Here is a 14,025-nt window from a genome sequence, read left to right as displayed (position 1 = left end):
CATTGATGATTTTCAGTTTACAGGGTTATGCAAAGTCTTCTTCATTAAGACAGCAGTTGGAACTTAAAATTACTTACCGACATTTGAGACTCTCACACCTACGGAAGCGTATTGGTGCCAAGTTGTAAGGAAAAAAAATAAAATTTAAAATCTCGTAATTACGAGATTTCAATTCTCAAAACTTTTCGATTCTCGTAATTACGACTTTTTTCTCGTAATTACGACTTTTCGATTCTCGTAATTACGAGAAAAAAGTCGTAATTACGAGAATCGAAAAGTCGTAATTACGAGAATTGAAAACTCGTAATTACGAGAAAAAAGTTGTAATTACGAGAAAAAAGTCGTAATTACGAGAATCGAAAAGTCGTAATTACGAGAATTGAAAACTCGTAATTACGAGAAAAAAGTTGTAATTACGAGAAAAAAGTCGTAATTACGAGAATTGAAATTTTATTTTTTCCTTACAACTTGGCACTAATACGCTTCCGTACTGCATCATAATATTACTAAGCAGGCCTATCAGACTTTACATCTAATGAAAGACCAGAATTAATCACATTTAGATACAATTATCTTTGCAGAGCGATAGAGATAGTCTAAGAGAACAAAAGTGTGAATAGAGTTGTATGACCTGGTTTAATCACGTTTATCAAATATCAATTAATTTGTATAATTCATTCTAGTCATTTGTAACGACTCTTGTGAGACAAGTTATGATTACGTATGTGATGATGGTGGCCCAGAATCCAGTTACGACGGTCTGTAATTATGGATCGGATTGTAATGATTGTGGCCTAAGACCTCCACGTAAGTACAATAAAGTCGTTACAGTAGTGGTCCGAGATACATTGTACTTCACGGGTTTCAATATATGTAATTAATTTCATGCATCATTTCAACAAAACTTCGGTTGATATATTACCTATAGTGGTTTTCTATTGAGGAACCTTCCAACCGAACGAGACATAGAGTAACGTCGATCAACATATAAAGAAATACAAACAGTTTTGAAAAATACCCCATGCTGTGGTATATTCTGAGGAGCCTTTACTATGAAATATTGACATCCTAATTCAAACAAAATTATGTATGGCATTTTATATCCCTTCTCCTTTTAAATTTCATAATCATATAACAAAAATGGTACGTTGTTGAAAGAAATTTTTGAATGCAAGTTGTGACATTTACTTTATGACGTGATCATGATAGATTTTGCCATGTATTGCGAGTGAACAAGACTAAAAGGTTTATGGTGATAGTTCTATCAAATAATAAAATATGTCTTCTGATGACATTGATAAATCTCTCGACAACATTCAGTTTACCATTTCCCTTGCAGGATAATCGGTACTGAGTCAATGGATGGCGAGGAAGGCTTCGGACCAACATTAGGGTTACAGTTTAGGTTGTTATAATTATATACAAAGGTCATAGGTTAGCATAAATGCATTGTAGGATTATTTTTAATGAACCTAATCATTGAAGATGGATCATTACTATCTTTTTATCTTTTTTTTATTTGAATAAAGGTTGAGACACGAACTTGTTTCTTGTTCATGTGTGAGTTGTACGTGTTCATGATTTATAAAAAAAATGTTGTTCTGCATGATCACAACAACCAAAGCCATATAAGAAATCAACTTTGCGACCCACTCTTTGAAACCCATGACTCAGTTGTAACCTAATCTGGTATGTAATCTCCCAAAACTTCCAATATGGTTTCGTGTGTTTTTATGTCATATTGTACCTTGTTTTTATCAGCAGCCTTCTCGGCTCACTTTGATGCCAAGTAGTATGCATATTTCCTGTCTCGTAGAAGATAGACATTAATTCATATGGTGACTACTATACTGCCATGGTTATGTACATTCATATTGTGCTCAGCACATGCTAATTATCGGAGGCGTACGGATATGAACCTCTTCAGTCTAATTCGCAATCCCCCATATATATATATATAGTTTTGGTAGTACTGGAACTCTTTCTTGGTTGTAACTCGGAGTTTCACGCATTGTGCGATCATCAGACAACTATTGTAGGGTCTATGTTCAAACTCATATGTATAATAGTATATACATACATGTGGGGAGAGAGGGAGAGAGGGAGGGAGAGAGAGAGAGAGAGAGAGAGAGAGAGAGAGAGAGAGAGAGAGAGAGAGAGAGAGAGAGAGAGAGAGAGAGAGAGAGAGAGAGAGAGAGTGCGTAACTAAGATAACATAAGCCGTGTGTGTTCCTTGACGTTTCCCTTGTGAAGGAGCCATTTGTGAAACACAACCCTTCCCTTGACAGTTGCATATACTGAACGTTATACTGTAAGTAAATCTTCTCATTATGTTATGTGTACACATACAAATTAAACGTAAATGACTTTAACTTAAATTGTATTAGAAACAAATTGTTTACAAGAGTTTACAAGAGTTTATTTGCCATAGAAAGAATGAATTTGTCACAGTATGCCATACTTATACAGAAATTGACAAACTAGAGAAATTGCACAACACATCTGTATAGAATACAATTGAGAGTTCTATGGCCGGAAAACAGGGAAAAGCTAAAGTGTAGCTTGTAAAAATCTGTTTCCCGAGTTTGGTACTTTACAATTCGTAGTACAATGAGAAATAATGAGGGCTTTCTAAAAGAAGAATGTAAAATATCAATACAATTGCTCTACAGTAACTATGAAGTACGGAATAATTACAAAATACCGTATACAAGAAAAAAAATTTGTTCAGTCAAAAGATATAAAACAGGTGGAAGGAAACATATAATAATACTATACATATACTTTGGAATGTTGCAACAACTAGTAAAGTTTGATGCATCAGGCAATCATTGAATTTTCAATTTGGTCACAAAAATACGGATTGTAAAATGTGACCCTACCCCAAACATTATAAGGCAAAATATGACCCTTCCCCAACAACAGGTCTGTTAAATGTGACCCCCTCCCCCCCCCCCCGATTCCTCCGGCCTTCTCCCTCCCGGCCGTAAATACTGAAGGCTCCCTAAAATGTGAGTGACCTTGCATGACCTCAATTTGACCTTGCCTGAACAAAATGCTGAAGATGCTCTGTTCAGTTTACATACGTCGATATACTGTTCGTATATACAACTTTACCAGACTTATAGGATGCGATCTATGGAACTCAAATGTTTAGCAACTGAAGGAAACACTTTTAATACATGTTACGTGCGTATTGCCGGATTGCCCGCTGTCTGTGACTGATTTGATCAATCAGGTGACAAATTGTACCTGGTTGCGCATGCTCTTTGTGCGTGTGAATTTCTCGCTGATAATGCATATGCCTGGCATTATGAACTTCCGGGTTCATTGTGTATAGCGTTCACAGGGCAACATAGACACGGGGACATAGCCTGTTTGGCTTGTAGTGGTGGGTCTAATGTGCTGTGAGTTCCGTGCTCTATGAACTGATTTCAGTTGTAAGTGAGTGAAACACCCGACTTGGTATTGTTTTGTTATCAAACAAACAGCTGTCACGTTACCAAGGTAAGTTTGTTTTGTGTTCACAAATTATATAGTCATAAGACGCGTGTTCTCAACATTGTAATTGTAAAGCTATTTTGGCATGAATGTGTAAAACCAGAAACGACACATCTACTAGAAAATTCTTAATTAACGTGATGCTACAGTCATGGCTCTGGGCCAGTGCTTACATAGGCTAGAGCCATGGGTGAGATACACCGTATTAAGTTGCACCGTACTTATATTATGGAGGTCGTCCATATATATATACATGTATATTGAGATCATGGGCCTTTCGACCGATGTCATATACATTGATTCGTATGACTATGGCTGTTAAATAACACATGTTGGTTATTCACAAACCAACTGTGAAAGAAATGGACAAAAATTATAATATAGACAATGGTGAATGTTTTAATATTAACATTTCTGAACCGCATTAAAGTATATACATATAGCATCACAGCACTGCATGGGATAATTTGTTTCCCTACAGCTGGATCTCACAAAAGATAATTATTCATGTAATAGTAATAAACATATAGACAATTCTTAGCTGTGTATTATAAAGTATGTGCAAGAGGTTCTTGTGTGGTCTTTATTCAAGATTATATAATAGGTTATAGAATTATGTTCTTTATTTTAACAAACATGTGAATCAATGTGTACATGTATATCATTATCAGCAAAGTGGAACAACAATGTCCATTTTCTTCTAAATGGAATCCATACAGACTACATTGTAGGTCATTAACATATTGGTTTAAATAGTGGCCATATGGATGACAAAAGGGTACTGTATATATTTTAGACTTTTATTTGATAAAACAATTCTACTATGTTTTACTTCTTGAAAAAAATAATGTGACACAACATGTACAGAGTCTGTATGTGTAACTCACAACATGTGCAGAATCTGTATTTGTAACTCACAACATGTACAGAATCTGTATTTGTAACTCACAACATGTACAAAATCTGTATTTGTAACTCACAACATGTGCAGAATCTGTATTTGTAACTCACAACATGTGCAGAATCTGTATTTGTAACTCACAACATGTACAGAATCTGTATTTGTAACTCACAACATGTACAAAATCTGTATTTGTAACTCACAACATGTACAGAATCTGTATTTGTAACTCACAACATGTACAGAATCTGTATTTGTAACTCACAACATGTACAGAATCTGTATTTGTAACTCACAACATGTACAGAATCTGTATTTGTAACTCACAACATGTACAGAATCTGTATTTGTAACTCACAACATGTACAGAATCTGTATTTGTAAACTCACATGTACAGAAGCTGTATTTGTAACTCACATGTACAGAATCTGTATTGTAACTCACGACATGTACATTTGTACAGAATCTGTATTTGTGACTCACATGTACTAACTCACAACATGTACAGATTCTGTGTGTGTAATTCACAACATGTACAGTATCTGTATTTGTAACTCACGTGTCACAGAATCTGTATTTGTAACTCAAGTGTACAGAATCTGTATTTGTAACTCACATGTATAGATTCTGTATTTGTAACTAATATAACATGTACAGAATCTGTATTTGTAACTCACAACATGTACAGAATCTGTATTTGTAACTCACAACATGTACAGAATCTGTATTTGTAACTCACAACATGTACAGAATCTGTATTTGTAACTCACAACATGTACAGAATCTGTATTTGTAACTCACAACATGTACAGAATCTGTGTTTGTAACTGACATGTACATGTACAACGTCTGTGTTTGCAACAATTAAAATAAGTGTAAAAACGTTTGTCACTGTACGTTGTACATACAATAACAAACTTTTGGCTCATTGTGAAACTTTTTGTAATCTACAGTCAGAAACATGAAATTAGTTTAGACATGTATGTCAATTGTGTCACATTATTTTTCCAAGTAGAAAAACTCAGTAAAGTTCTTTCATCAATTCAAAATCCAAAAGAAATACCCATTTGTCATCCATACGGCCACTTTAGTTGAAGAAATGAATGAATGAAATTCACTTCACCAGATAACTAAAGTAAACTACAATTTCAACATACATATGATACCAATATACAAAATACAAACAACAAAACCAAGTCAATGAAAATGCTAAAGAGAAATGATATGTACATGTAGCAATGTGACAGTTGGGATTAGTAAGTTGCGGTTTATTTAAAATATACTTTCTTAGTTCCACCTTGAATTTCTATCTTGACATTTTGCTTTTAAGGGGGCATGGTAAAGAATTCTAGTGTCTAAATATAAACATTATCACTTAGGGTTTCTTTGCTTCTTCTTCCTTATGTATAGTATCAATATGGCCACTGGAAGTATGGAAGTTGATAGGAGAGTCTGGCTGTACAATCTGAAAGACAGTCTTGGTGTAAATTTCCTGGATAGCCTACTCGGCAAAAAGGGACAAAATGGTTTTAATATGGTGAATGATAAAACAGCACTGATTACCTTTGATCAAAAAAGTGGTAAGTCAACTTTCTTTTATCTTCTAATTTCTAAAGTGTCTATTACAATGGGAAGGAAAGGATGTTTTTGTATATGGTGGTAATTGATTAGTAGGTTAAATCTTTTAAAACTATACTTTGGGGTTTTACAATTTACATGACTGTCAGTGTGCATAATTAAGATATGATACTTTTACTTTATATACTTAATTTCAACTATATTAAAAATTATACAATTGAAACTATGAATAAAATGTACACATGAACAGACGAGAACAAAAATAATTGACAAAACAACTTATCGAGTCTGACCTCACTCAATGAAGAACAATTAGACAATTTGCACAAATTTACAGTCAGAAAAACTTACACATGATAATGATAATAATGACCAATGAAAGACTTGGGGAATAATTGTATTCTTCATTACATACATGTACATAAATAAATACATACATACATACATACATACACACACACACACACACACACACACACATACATACATACATACATACATACATACATATATACATGTACATACATACACATACATATATACATACATACATACATACATACATAAATACATACATACATACATGTACATACATGTACATACATACATACATACATACATACATACATACATACACACACACATATACATACATACATACATACATACATACATACACACACACACACACACACATACATACATACATACATACATACATACATACACACACACATATACATACATACATACATACACACACACACACACACACACACACATACATACATACATACATACATACATACATACATACATACATACATACATACATGCATGTACACACACATACTTTTCATAGTTCATCAAAGTAACTAAAGTGTTTTGATACATCTATTTTTTTCCTATGTTTATGTAGATGCAGACAGATTTGCACAAGAAGACCGTGATGAATTTCGAACAGCTAAGTGTAACATGGTGAGATTTACTTTGTTAGCATCATTACATTCAATTTGAATGATTTAACATGTTATACAATAATGGCCATCACCGTATATGTCCATGGATAATCTCTGAGTTTACCAATTGTACTCATCCTATTACAAAAACGAATTTTCTTTTTGTGTGCACACAATTCAAATATGCATTCATGTCAGATGTTCCAAAACAGCATTGTTTCTAAGTTGTATTCTGTAGTCATGAAGGGTGTGGAGGCGGAATCCAACCTTAAAGTGTCATTCATAATTCATATGTTAAGAGTTGCAAAACAACCATTTGCCTGAACATTCATCATCGATATATGCTAAATGTGAAAAACTGCAAGTCAATAGATTATCCTGTTTCGGTGAAATTAGTATCACTCAATGTCATTGTTATCAATGTATTTGTAGGGACTTACTACAGATTCCCCCCACCCCCACCCTCACCACCCAGAAATGGAATCATCGGCAATTTACCCCAGGTTGATAGGGGCACACTGAGAGTCATGCAGGAACATGTTTCAGTGGTGTAGCTTGACTTAAAAATGCTAAGCAAGCAACTCCATCAACTGTGAAGATTTTATGCAAGTGTATACACATACTTGTTTCATTTTGTATTAATATATCTTTAATACACTTCATTGAACACAATGCAGTTGACTAATGGCAAGATATAACATGTAAAACAAAAAACATGCACATTTTCCAAAATGTAAAGTTGTAATATGCTGTCACATTTTGTGTTACCCCCTTTAGACACTGTGGAAGGCAAGAGCTGATGTGTTGGACAAGTTCTCAAGATTCATTGAACAATTGCCAACAAAACAAAGGCAAGCCCTGAACAACACAGGTGCTGTGAGGAAGCGAAAACTACCAAATGGTGTTGTTCTGGAAGGTTCTCTCACCAGTATTCAAGAGTTTGGAAATAAACTGAAAGGGTTTATTCATAGTAGATACTTCAGTAAAGATCCCAACAAGAAAGACTCACCAGGTCCCAAACAGCCAAGAAATCCTGAAGAAGATTCATTGCATTTAGATGATGAAATGCCAAATGTAAATAGTAAAATTGTTATTTGACACATACAATTTTCTAGATAAAGGCCCACTTCAGCTTAGGATTAAAATTTAGCTGTGAAAAAGGGTTGTTTGACAGAGAGAGATATAGAAAAATTTGGTCCACAACAAAAGAATGGGCCCACATAATCCTTATTATAATAACACCAATGCAATGGGAATTGAAACATATCCCTCTCAATTAAAGTTGTACGGGTTGCTAGATGTGATTAAACAGGTTTTAGTACTACGGTACAATTAATATTATGTGTGCATCAGCAAACAAGGTTTTGAATTTTGATAAACCTACTTTCCTTTAAGTTTATGTTTGCTTTGTGAATTGTGTTGTTTTTGTACAAATGTTCAAAAAGGAATCTCTTAAAGTTGAATACTGACAGGAATGCTTACAATTACTTATTTTGTTCATTTTATAGGTTCTTGAAAATATTTGCGCAGAAGTTGCACCATGGGTTTACTATTTTTGCCCATCTATACAATCACACATTGATTCAGTTCAAGAGACAGCTGAAGTCTCCATCAGCAGAAAGAAAGATAAACTCATTGTTTATGGCCCGACGGTGGAACATATGCTCAGAGCAGACTCTGCCTTGAGTGAGTTCACATTCAGGGGCAGATCACATTCCCATGATTCACCATTAACAGCTTCACATGATTCAACAAGCCCAAGGAATGATGTTAGCAAACCTCCTGTAGTCATGCCATCAGTTCCTCAACCACCTGTACATCATACATCACCTGAAGCAAATGCAACTTTTAGTGAACCAACAGGGTTAGCAGGCCTATCTAAGAGAAAAAAGAAATCCTCAAAGAAAAGTGCTGGTGGTGTACCTGCTTCCCTTGAGCTAACAACTACAACACCCACTTTCGAAAAGCCAGAACATCTGTTCAAATCACCCAAGCCTACCACAAAAGGTACAGATATCTCCAAATGTCTGGAAGAGTTACATTTCTCAATGGAAACAACAGAAGGCATACAAGTGACTATCCATATGGGTGACATAACAGAACAAGCTGTTGATGTTATCGTTAACTCAGCAAATTCAGAGCTACAGCATGGTGAAGGAGTTGCCCTGGCCATATCAAATCACGGCGGTCCTATCGTTCAACGAGAATCTACAAAGCATGTGAGAAAGTTTGGTCCTTTACCTGTTGGCAGTGTTTGCTATACACCATCTGGGAATCTACCTTGCAAGTACGTGATCCATGCAGTTGGACCATTGTGGAATGAAGATGAATCTTTTAGAACCATCAAAGAGTCATTGCATGAGACTATATTGAGAGCATTGGATATGGCATCTCAACGCTTTGGAGCCCATTCTATTGCCTTGCCAGCCGTAAGCTCAGGTAAAACAATTCCCATAATGAATTTTTTTTTATTTTGATAATGAAATAATTGGAAAGCTACTACATGACAATTTTCTTGCATCTATCTACATGATTTTAAGCAAATTTATTGGATATACAAATAGGACTCAAGCATTTAAAGCCTTACATTTACACTGTTCATAGTAGCTTTAGTCTTCACTCTGCCAGGGGGTATTTGTTTGTAAACAAAAAACTACATGTTCTAGCAAAAGCAGGATTGACTAACAATTTTCGTAAGTTTTGATTAATTCGTGTGATCCATGGTGTTGTATTTGTTAATAGTACATGTATGTGTTTGATTGCCTAGTGATCAAACCAGATCATCCTTCAAATTTACATTTTATTGGCAATACATATAGTATTATTTTCAATTACCCCAATTATGCCACTTTGAAACTCTCATATCATCATTGTGTTCTGCTATACATATGGTTTTGTACATTATCGTATTTGTAAGTCAACATACTTGTTACAAGAATATTATCACAATACACTTAAAGAAATAATTGATGGTTTACTATCTGTGCAATGAACCATATATATCTTACATTGAATTTTATTTGGTTGTGAATGTCTCTTCTAATTCACACTTTTTTGTAGTTACAATACATTCCTTACATTCATCCTTTAGTTATTTTTCTTCTGTAATATAGAACTGATAAGATTTTTATTTCACTTTTTCACAGGGATTCACGGGATGCCAGTTGATTTGTGTGCACAGATATTTCACAAAGCTATCACAGAGTTTTCATCAAGCCACAAATCTACAAAGCTGCGAGATATTCGTATCACAATCAATCAGAGGAATTCAGTGGGAATTTTCATATTGGAGTTCTATAAGGCACAGGAGTGGTCACCTACCAGTACTCCTACAAGTTCCGAAACTAGCCTGATACATCCTGGAGATTCCACCCCTACGTTTTCAGGACACGTCTCTCCCAGTGCAGCTTATGCATCATTCCACACTGATTCTTCTCCTCTTTTTGTTCCTAAGTCGAAAAGCACAAGACCCCGTAGCACCACCTTTGAAATTGATATGAGCCCACCTAAGTCATCACCAATTGGCAGATCATCTGTAATTGCCTCACCATCTTTCAGGATGACGAGTCTGTCATCACCCTCTGGAGATACGAGTAGGCTAGATCTAGCTACAAAGCTTTGGAAAAGAGGTGACTGTCAAATCTGTACAAATAGTCATGTCGAACTCCTGGAAATGAATTGTTGCAAGAACACAATATGTGAGACATGTTTTCACTGCCATTTTGACAATGATGGCAAGTGTCCATTTTGTTTCCAAGTTGTACTGTTGAAGAGAGGTAATCAACCTGATGGTAAAATGAATCACCGTATAGAGAGAAGTAAGCACCTCCCGGGGCATAAAGGAGCTGGTACTATTGTCATCATGTATGACTTTCCAGATGGTGTGCAGTCAGTAAGTTCACTTACATTTAAGATTGAAGATGACCCTTTTACACTCGCCAAAGCAAACTGTGAAGTGAATTCTAAAGGTATCTGAGTAATGTGCAACTCCAGGCTGTATTCTTACATTAATTATGTAAATGCAGTTCCATATAAAAGACGTTGTATACTATTATATTTACAATTTCCACTGACAAGAGAATTTTGCTGTTATTCCTGGGCCTAATTTTCACTGATTTAGTGATGTGTGCAAGCTATCTATGAATAGCAAGTTCTTTCAAGAGATTTTGTTTTAGTGGAAAATCACGCAGCTAAAATAGTGAAAATAAATTCCATGTGAATTTCACAGTATACAAATGTATATAAATCAGGAGGGTACAAAATATTAGTCTTTGTTATGCAAGCCAATTACACCTCAGATCTTGTCATGATCTGCCTTTGATATTTACACATGACTAATAAAGACTAACATCACCCCCAGTGGATTCTGTTCCTGTAAAGTTGCTAGAAATATGTGTTAAAAAGCCCATACATATAAATTGTCATGTTGTATGGTCACTATTTTATCTACATGCCTTAATCTGAAGCTGTTGAAAAAAGTGTTGATGGGTTCTCTTTAAACCTAATGCTTGTAAAAGCCAATTTCCCATAACCTAAAATGTAACTCATCACAATGTCATTTGAGTCCTATCAAATTTAGGCGTACACACAGCACAAATAATATATTTACAACATGTTTTTTTTTGTCATTACAGGGAAACCATCCTAACCCAGGGCAACCGTACACAGGAACTAGCAGAATTGCATTTCTGCCAGCAAGTGCCAAAGGTCAGGCTGTGCTTGACCTTCTCCAAAGAGCATTTGACAATGATCTTCTTTTTACCATTGGAAGGTCTGTCACTACTGGAATTGAAGACTGCATCGTCTGGAATGATGTACATCACAAGACAAGTAGAACTGGTGGACCAACAAAGTATGTACACGTATATGTCCATGAATGGTGGTGTGGTTTTGATTGTGTGAATGTGGATGGTTTGCATACAAAAGCAAAACTGTTTTATTCACGCACACACACACACACACACGTACGTACGTATGTACGTACGTACGTACGTACATACATACATAAGAGTGTAAAAGTAATGAGTAGAACAGTCCTGATGAATAAATAAATGAAAAGATGAATAAATAAATAAATAAATACAATCCTTGCATTTCAAATGAGTATTCTTTAACAAAGGATACTTTATATCTAGTATGTATTATGACATAGGACGAGACACTGCAAGTTCTAATAAACAGTAAAATATGCGAAGAAAGATTTAAAAATACATACATACATACATACATACATATGTACTATGTAGACTTTCTCTCAGTCTCACTGGCTTTATCTGTATATACATCTATTTTGAACCAATCAGCCATATACTGCAGTCCAATTTCCATTGTATTCTCACCATTTACATACATTGTATATTCAACAACTCAACATGCTGGATAGACTGGTTTAGCTTATTAACTAGAAAAGCCAGTGAGACTGTTGTCCATATTTGATTATATAATTATATGTATTATGTATTACAAAACAACACATCACTAATCTATTTCAGATTTTATCTATTTCAAATTATGTGAGCAGGGAGATAGTTTGTTATTTTTCATGAAATTGTAAAATATCTGGTTGTGCAGTTAGTTTCTGTGTAAATCCTAATAGCAGATGTTAAAACATCAAATGAACTATCACCTCTCAAATTGCTAATGTTGTAGTAATACAAAGTATATCCTTCTTGCTATTACAGGCATGGTTATCCAGATCCCACATACTTGGACCGTGTCATGGCAGAACTTGCAGCGAAGGGGATAAAATGAAATGTTGCTGTTTTTATGTCACTTTTGTTATACATGTGCATGCACATATCATACATAATAAGTGTTACCCTTAGAATATTCTCAGAAGAAATCCCAAAGACTAGTAACACCTGTTCAATTTGCAAGGTGAATACTAGAAATGTAGACTCTTGGGTCTGGTGACTGTTAGAATATCATTATTTGCATTAGGGACAATGTCAGAAAAGCTCAATAAGTGACTTCATTCGTTTAGGGGGAAGGGGGTCTGGTGTCAATGTGTTTGCGGAACTTCATTTTTGCACTTCTAACCAAATATTGACAGAAAACTTTCATGCCTTCAATGATAACAGCTTTTTTATTTACTACTAAGATGTTGATAAGTTGATAAATATTTACTTCTAATGTGAGATATGGTGCTGGATTTCTGGTAGTATTAAATGTGTTTACAATGATGTTTGTATATTACATAGTGGTGTGACCACTACAATTTTCATCACATATAAACGTTTGATATCACACTTGCGAACGTTCATTTAGGGGGAGGCCTAGGGTAAGGGGGTTTTGACCTAAACAATGATCATTTGTTGAGCTTGTGTGACATTATGTGATTGCAGTTTAAAACGAAGCGGTTTACAAAGGAGATTTCCATTTCAGGAAGAGGATGGTCGCATTTTACAAAACAGCCTGGTGTCCTTGTAATTTATCCAAGGGCAAAAATGATAATTTTACATCTGGTTAATTGTTTCAAATGAGAATTTTGTACAAGCTGTCAATCATGATATTAGTACATAGAACTATTTTTTTTCTTTCAGTACATTTTTATATGAATAATTAAATTTTATTTACACGTTTGATATTTTTAAGTGCCAAGAGTACCCATGCATTTTCAAACTCTGTGAAATTAGCATATTTTAGTTAGGAAACTATCTGACAGTGTTTAGATATCATAAAATGGTAAAAAAAGAAAAGAAAAGATAAAGCCAGTCACAGTAGTACATGTATATCTTTTACTGGAAAGTATAAGCAGTACTTTTGTGAATTTGATATTGATTTCATTATAAACTGTACATAAGCCAAATCATTTTTGTATGCCCTCTTCATTATATGAAAATGTACTATTGCAGTAATTGTCATTATTGCTATGACAACTGGTGCAAATATCACCAAGGCAATGCATAGCTATATCCTCATGACAGGGCATTACCACACCACTCATTCAGCAGAAACAGAACAACTTGGTGAGTGTTTCAATTACTAAACATTTTTTTATAGATTTTTCTATGACCTTGCCTTAGCAATGTAGAAATTAAATGTTTACAACAGTACTCTCTCTCTCTCTCTCTCTCTCTCTCTCT

General features: G+C 34.7%; 1 protein-coding gene across 1 annotated transcript; it reads left to right on the top strand.

Moving 5' to 3' along the window:
- The first annotated feature begins 3,354 nt into the window (after positions 1-3,354).
- LOC144437514 (uncharacterized) lies at positions 3,355-14,015 on the top strand. Its single transcript, XM_078126454.1, has 8 exons — positions 3,355-3,507; positions 5,814-5,983; positions 6,901-6,959; positions 7,718-8,014; positions 8,449-9,379; positions 10,087-10,832; positions 11,575-11,792; positions 12,622-14,015. The coding sequence occupies exons 2-8, from the start codon at positions 5,821-5,823 to the stop codon at positions 12,689-12,691; spliced, it is 2,484 nt and encodes an 827-aa protein (XP_077982580.1). The 5' UTR covers positions 3,355-3,507; positions 5,814-5,820; the 3' UTR covers positions 12,692-14,015.
- The last annotated feature ends 10 nt before the right edge of the window (positions 14,016-14,025 follow it).

Source organism: Glandiceps talaboti, chromosome 7, assembly GCF_964340395.1.
Source record: "Glandiceps talaboti chromosome 7, keGlaTala1.1, whole genome shotgun sequence".
In the NCBI taxonomy this organism is placed as follows: domain Eukaryota; kingdom Metazoa; phylum Hemichordata; class Enteropneusta; family Spengelidae; genus Glandiceps; species Glandiceps talaboti.
Note: the sequence above shows the minus strand (reverse complement) of the source record. Positions and strands in the feature narration are given on the sequence as shown.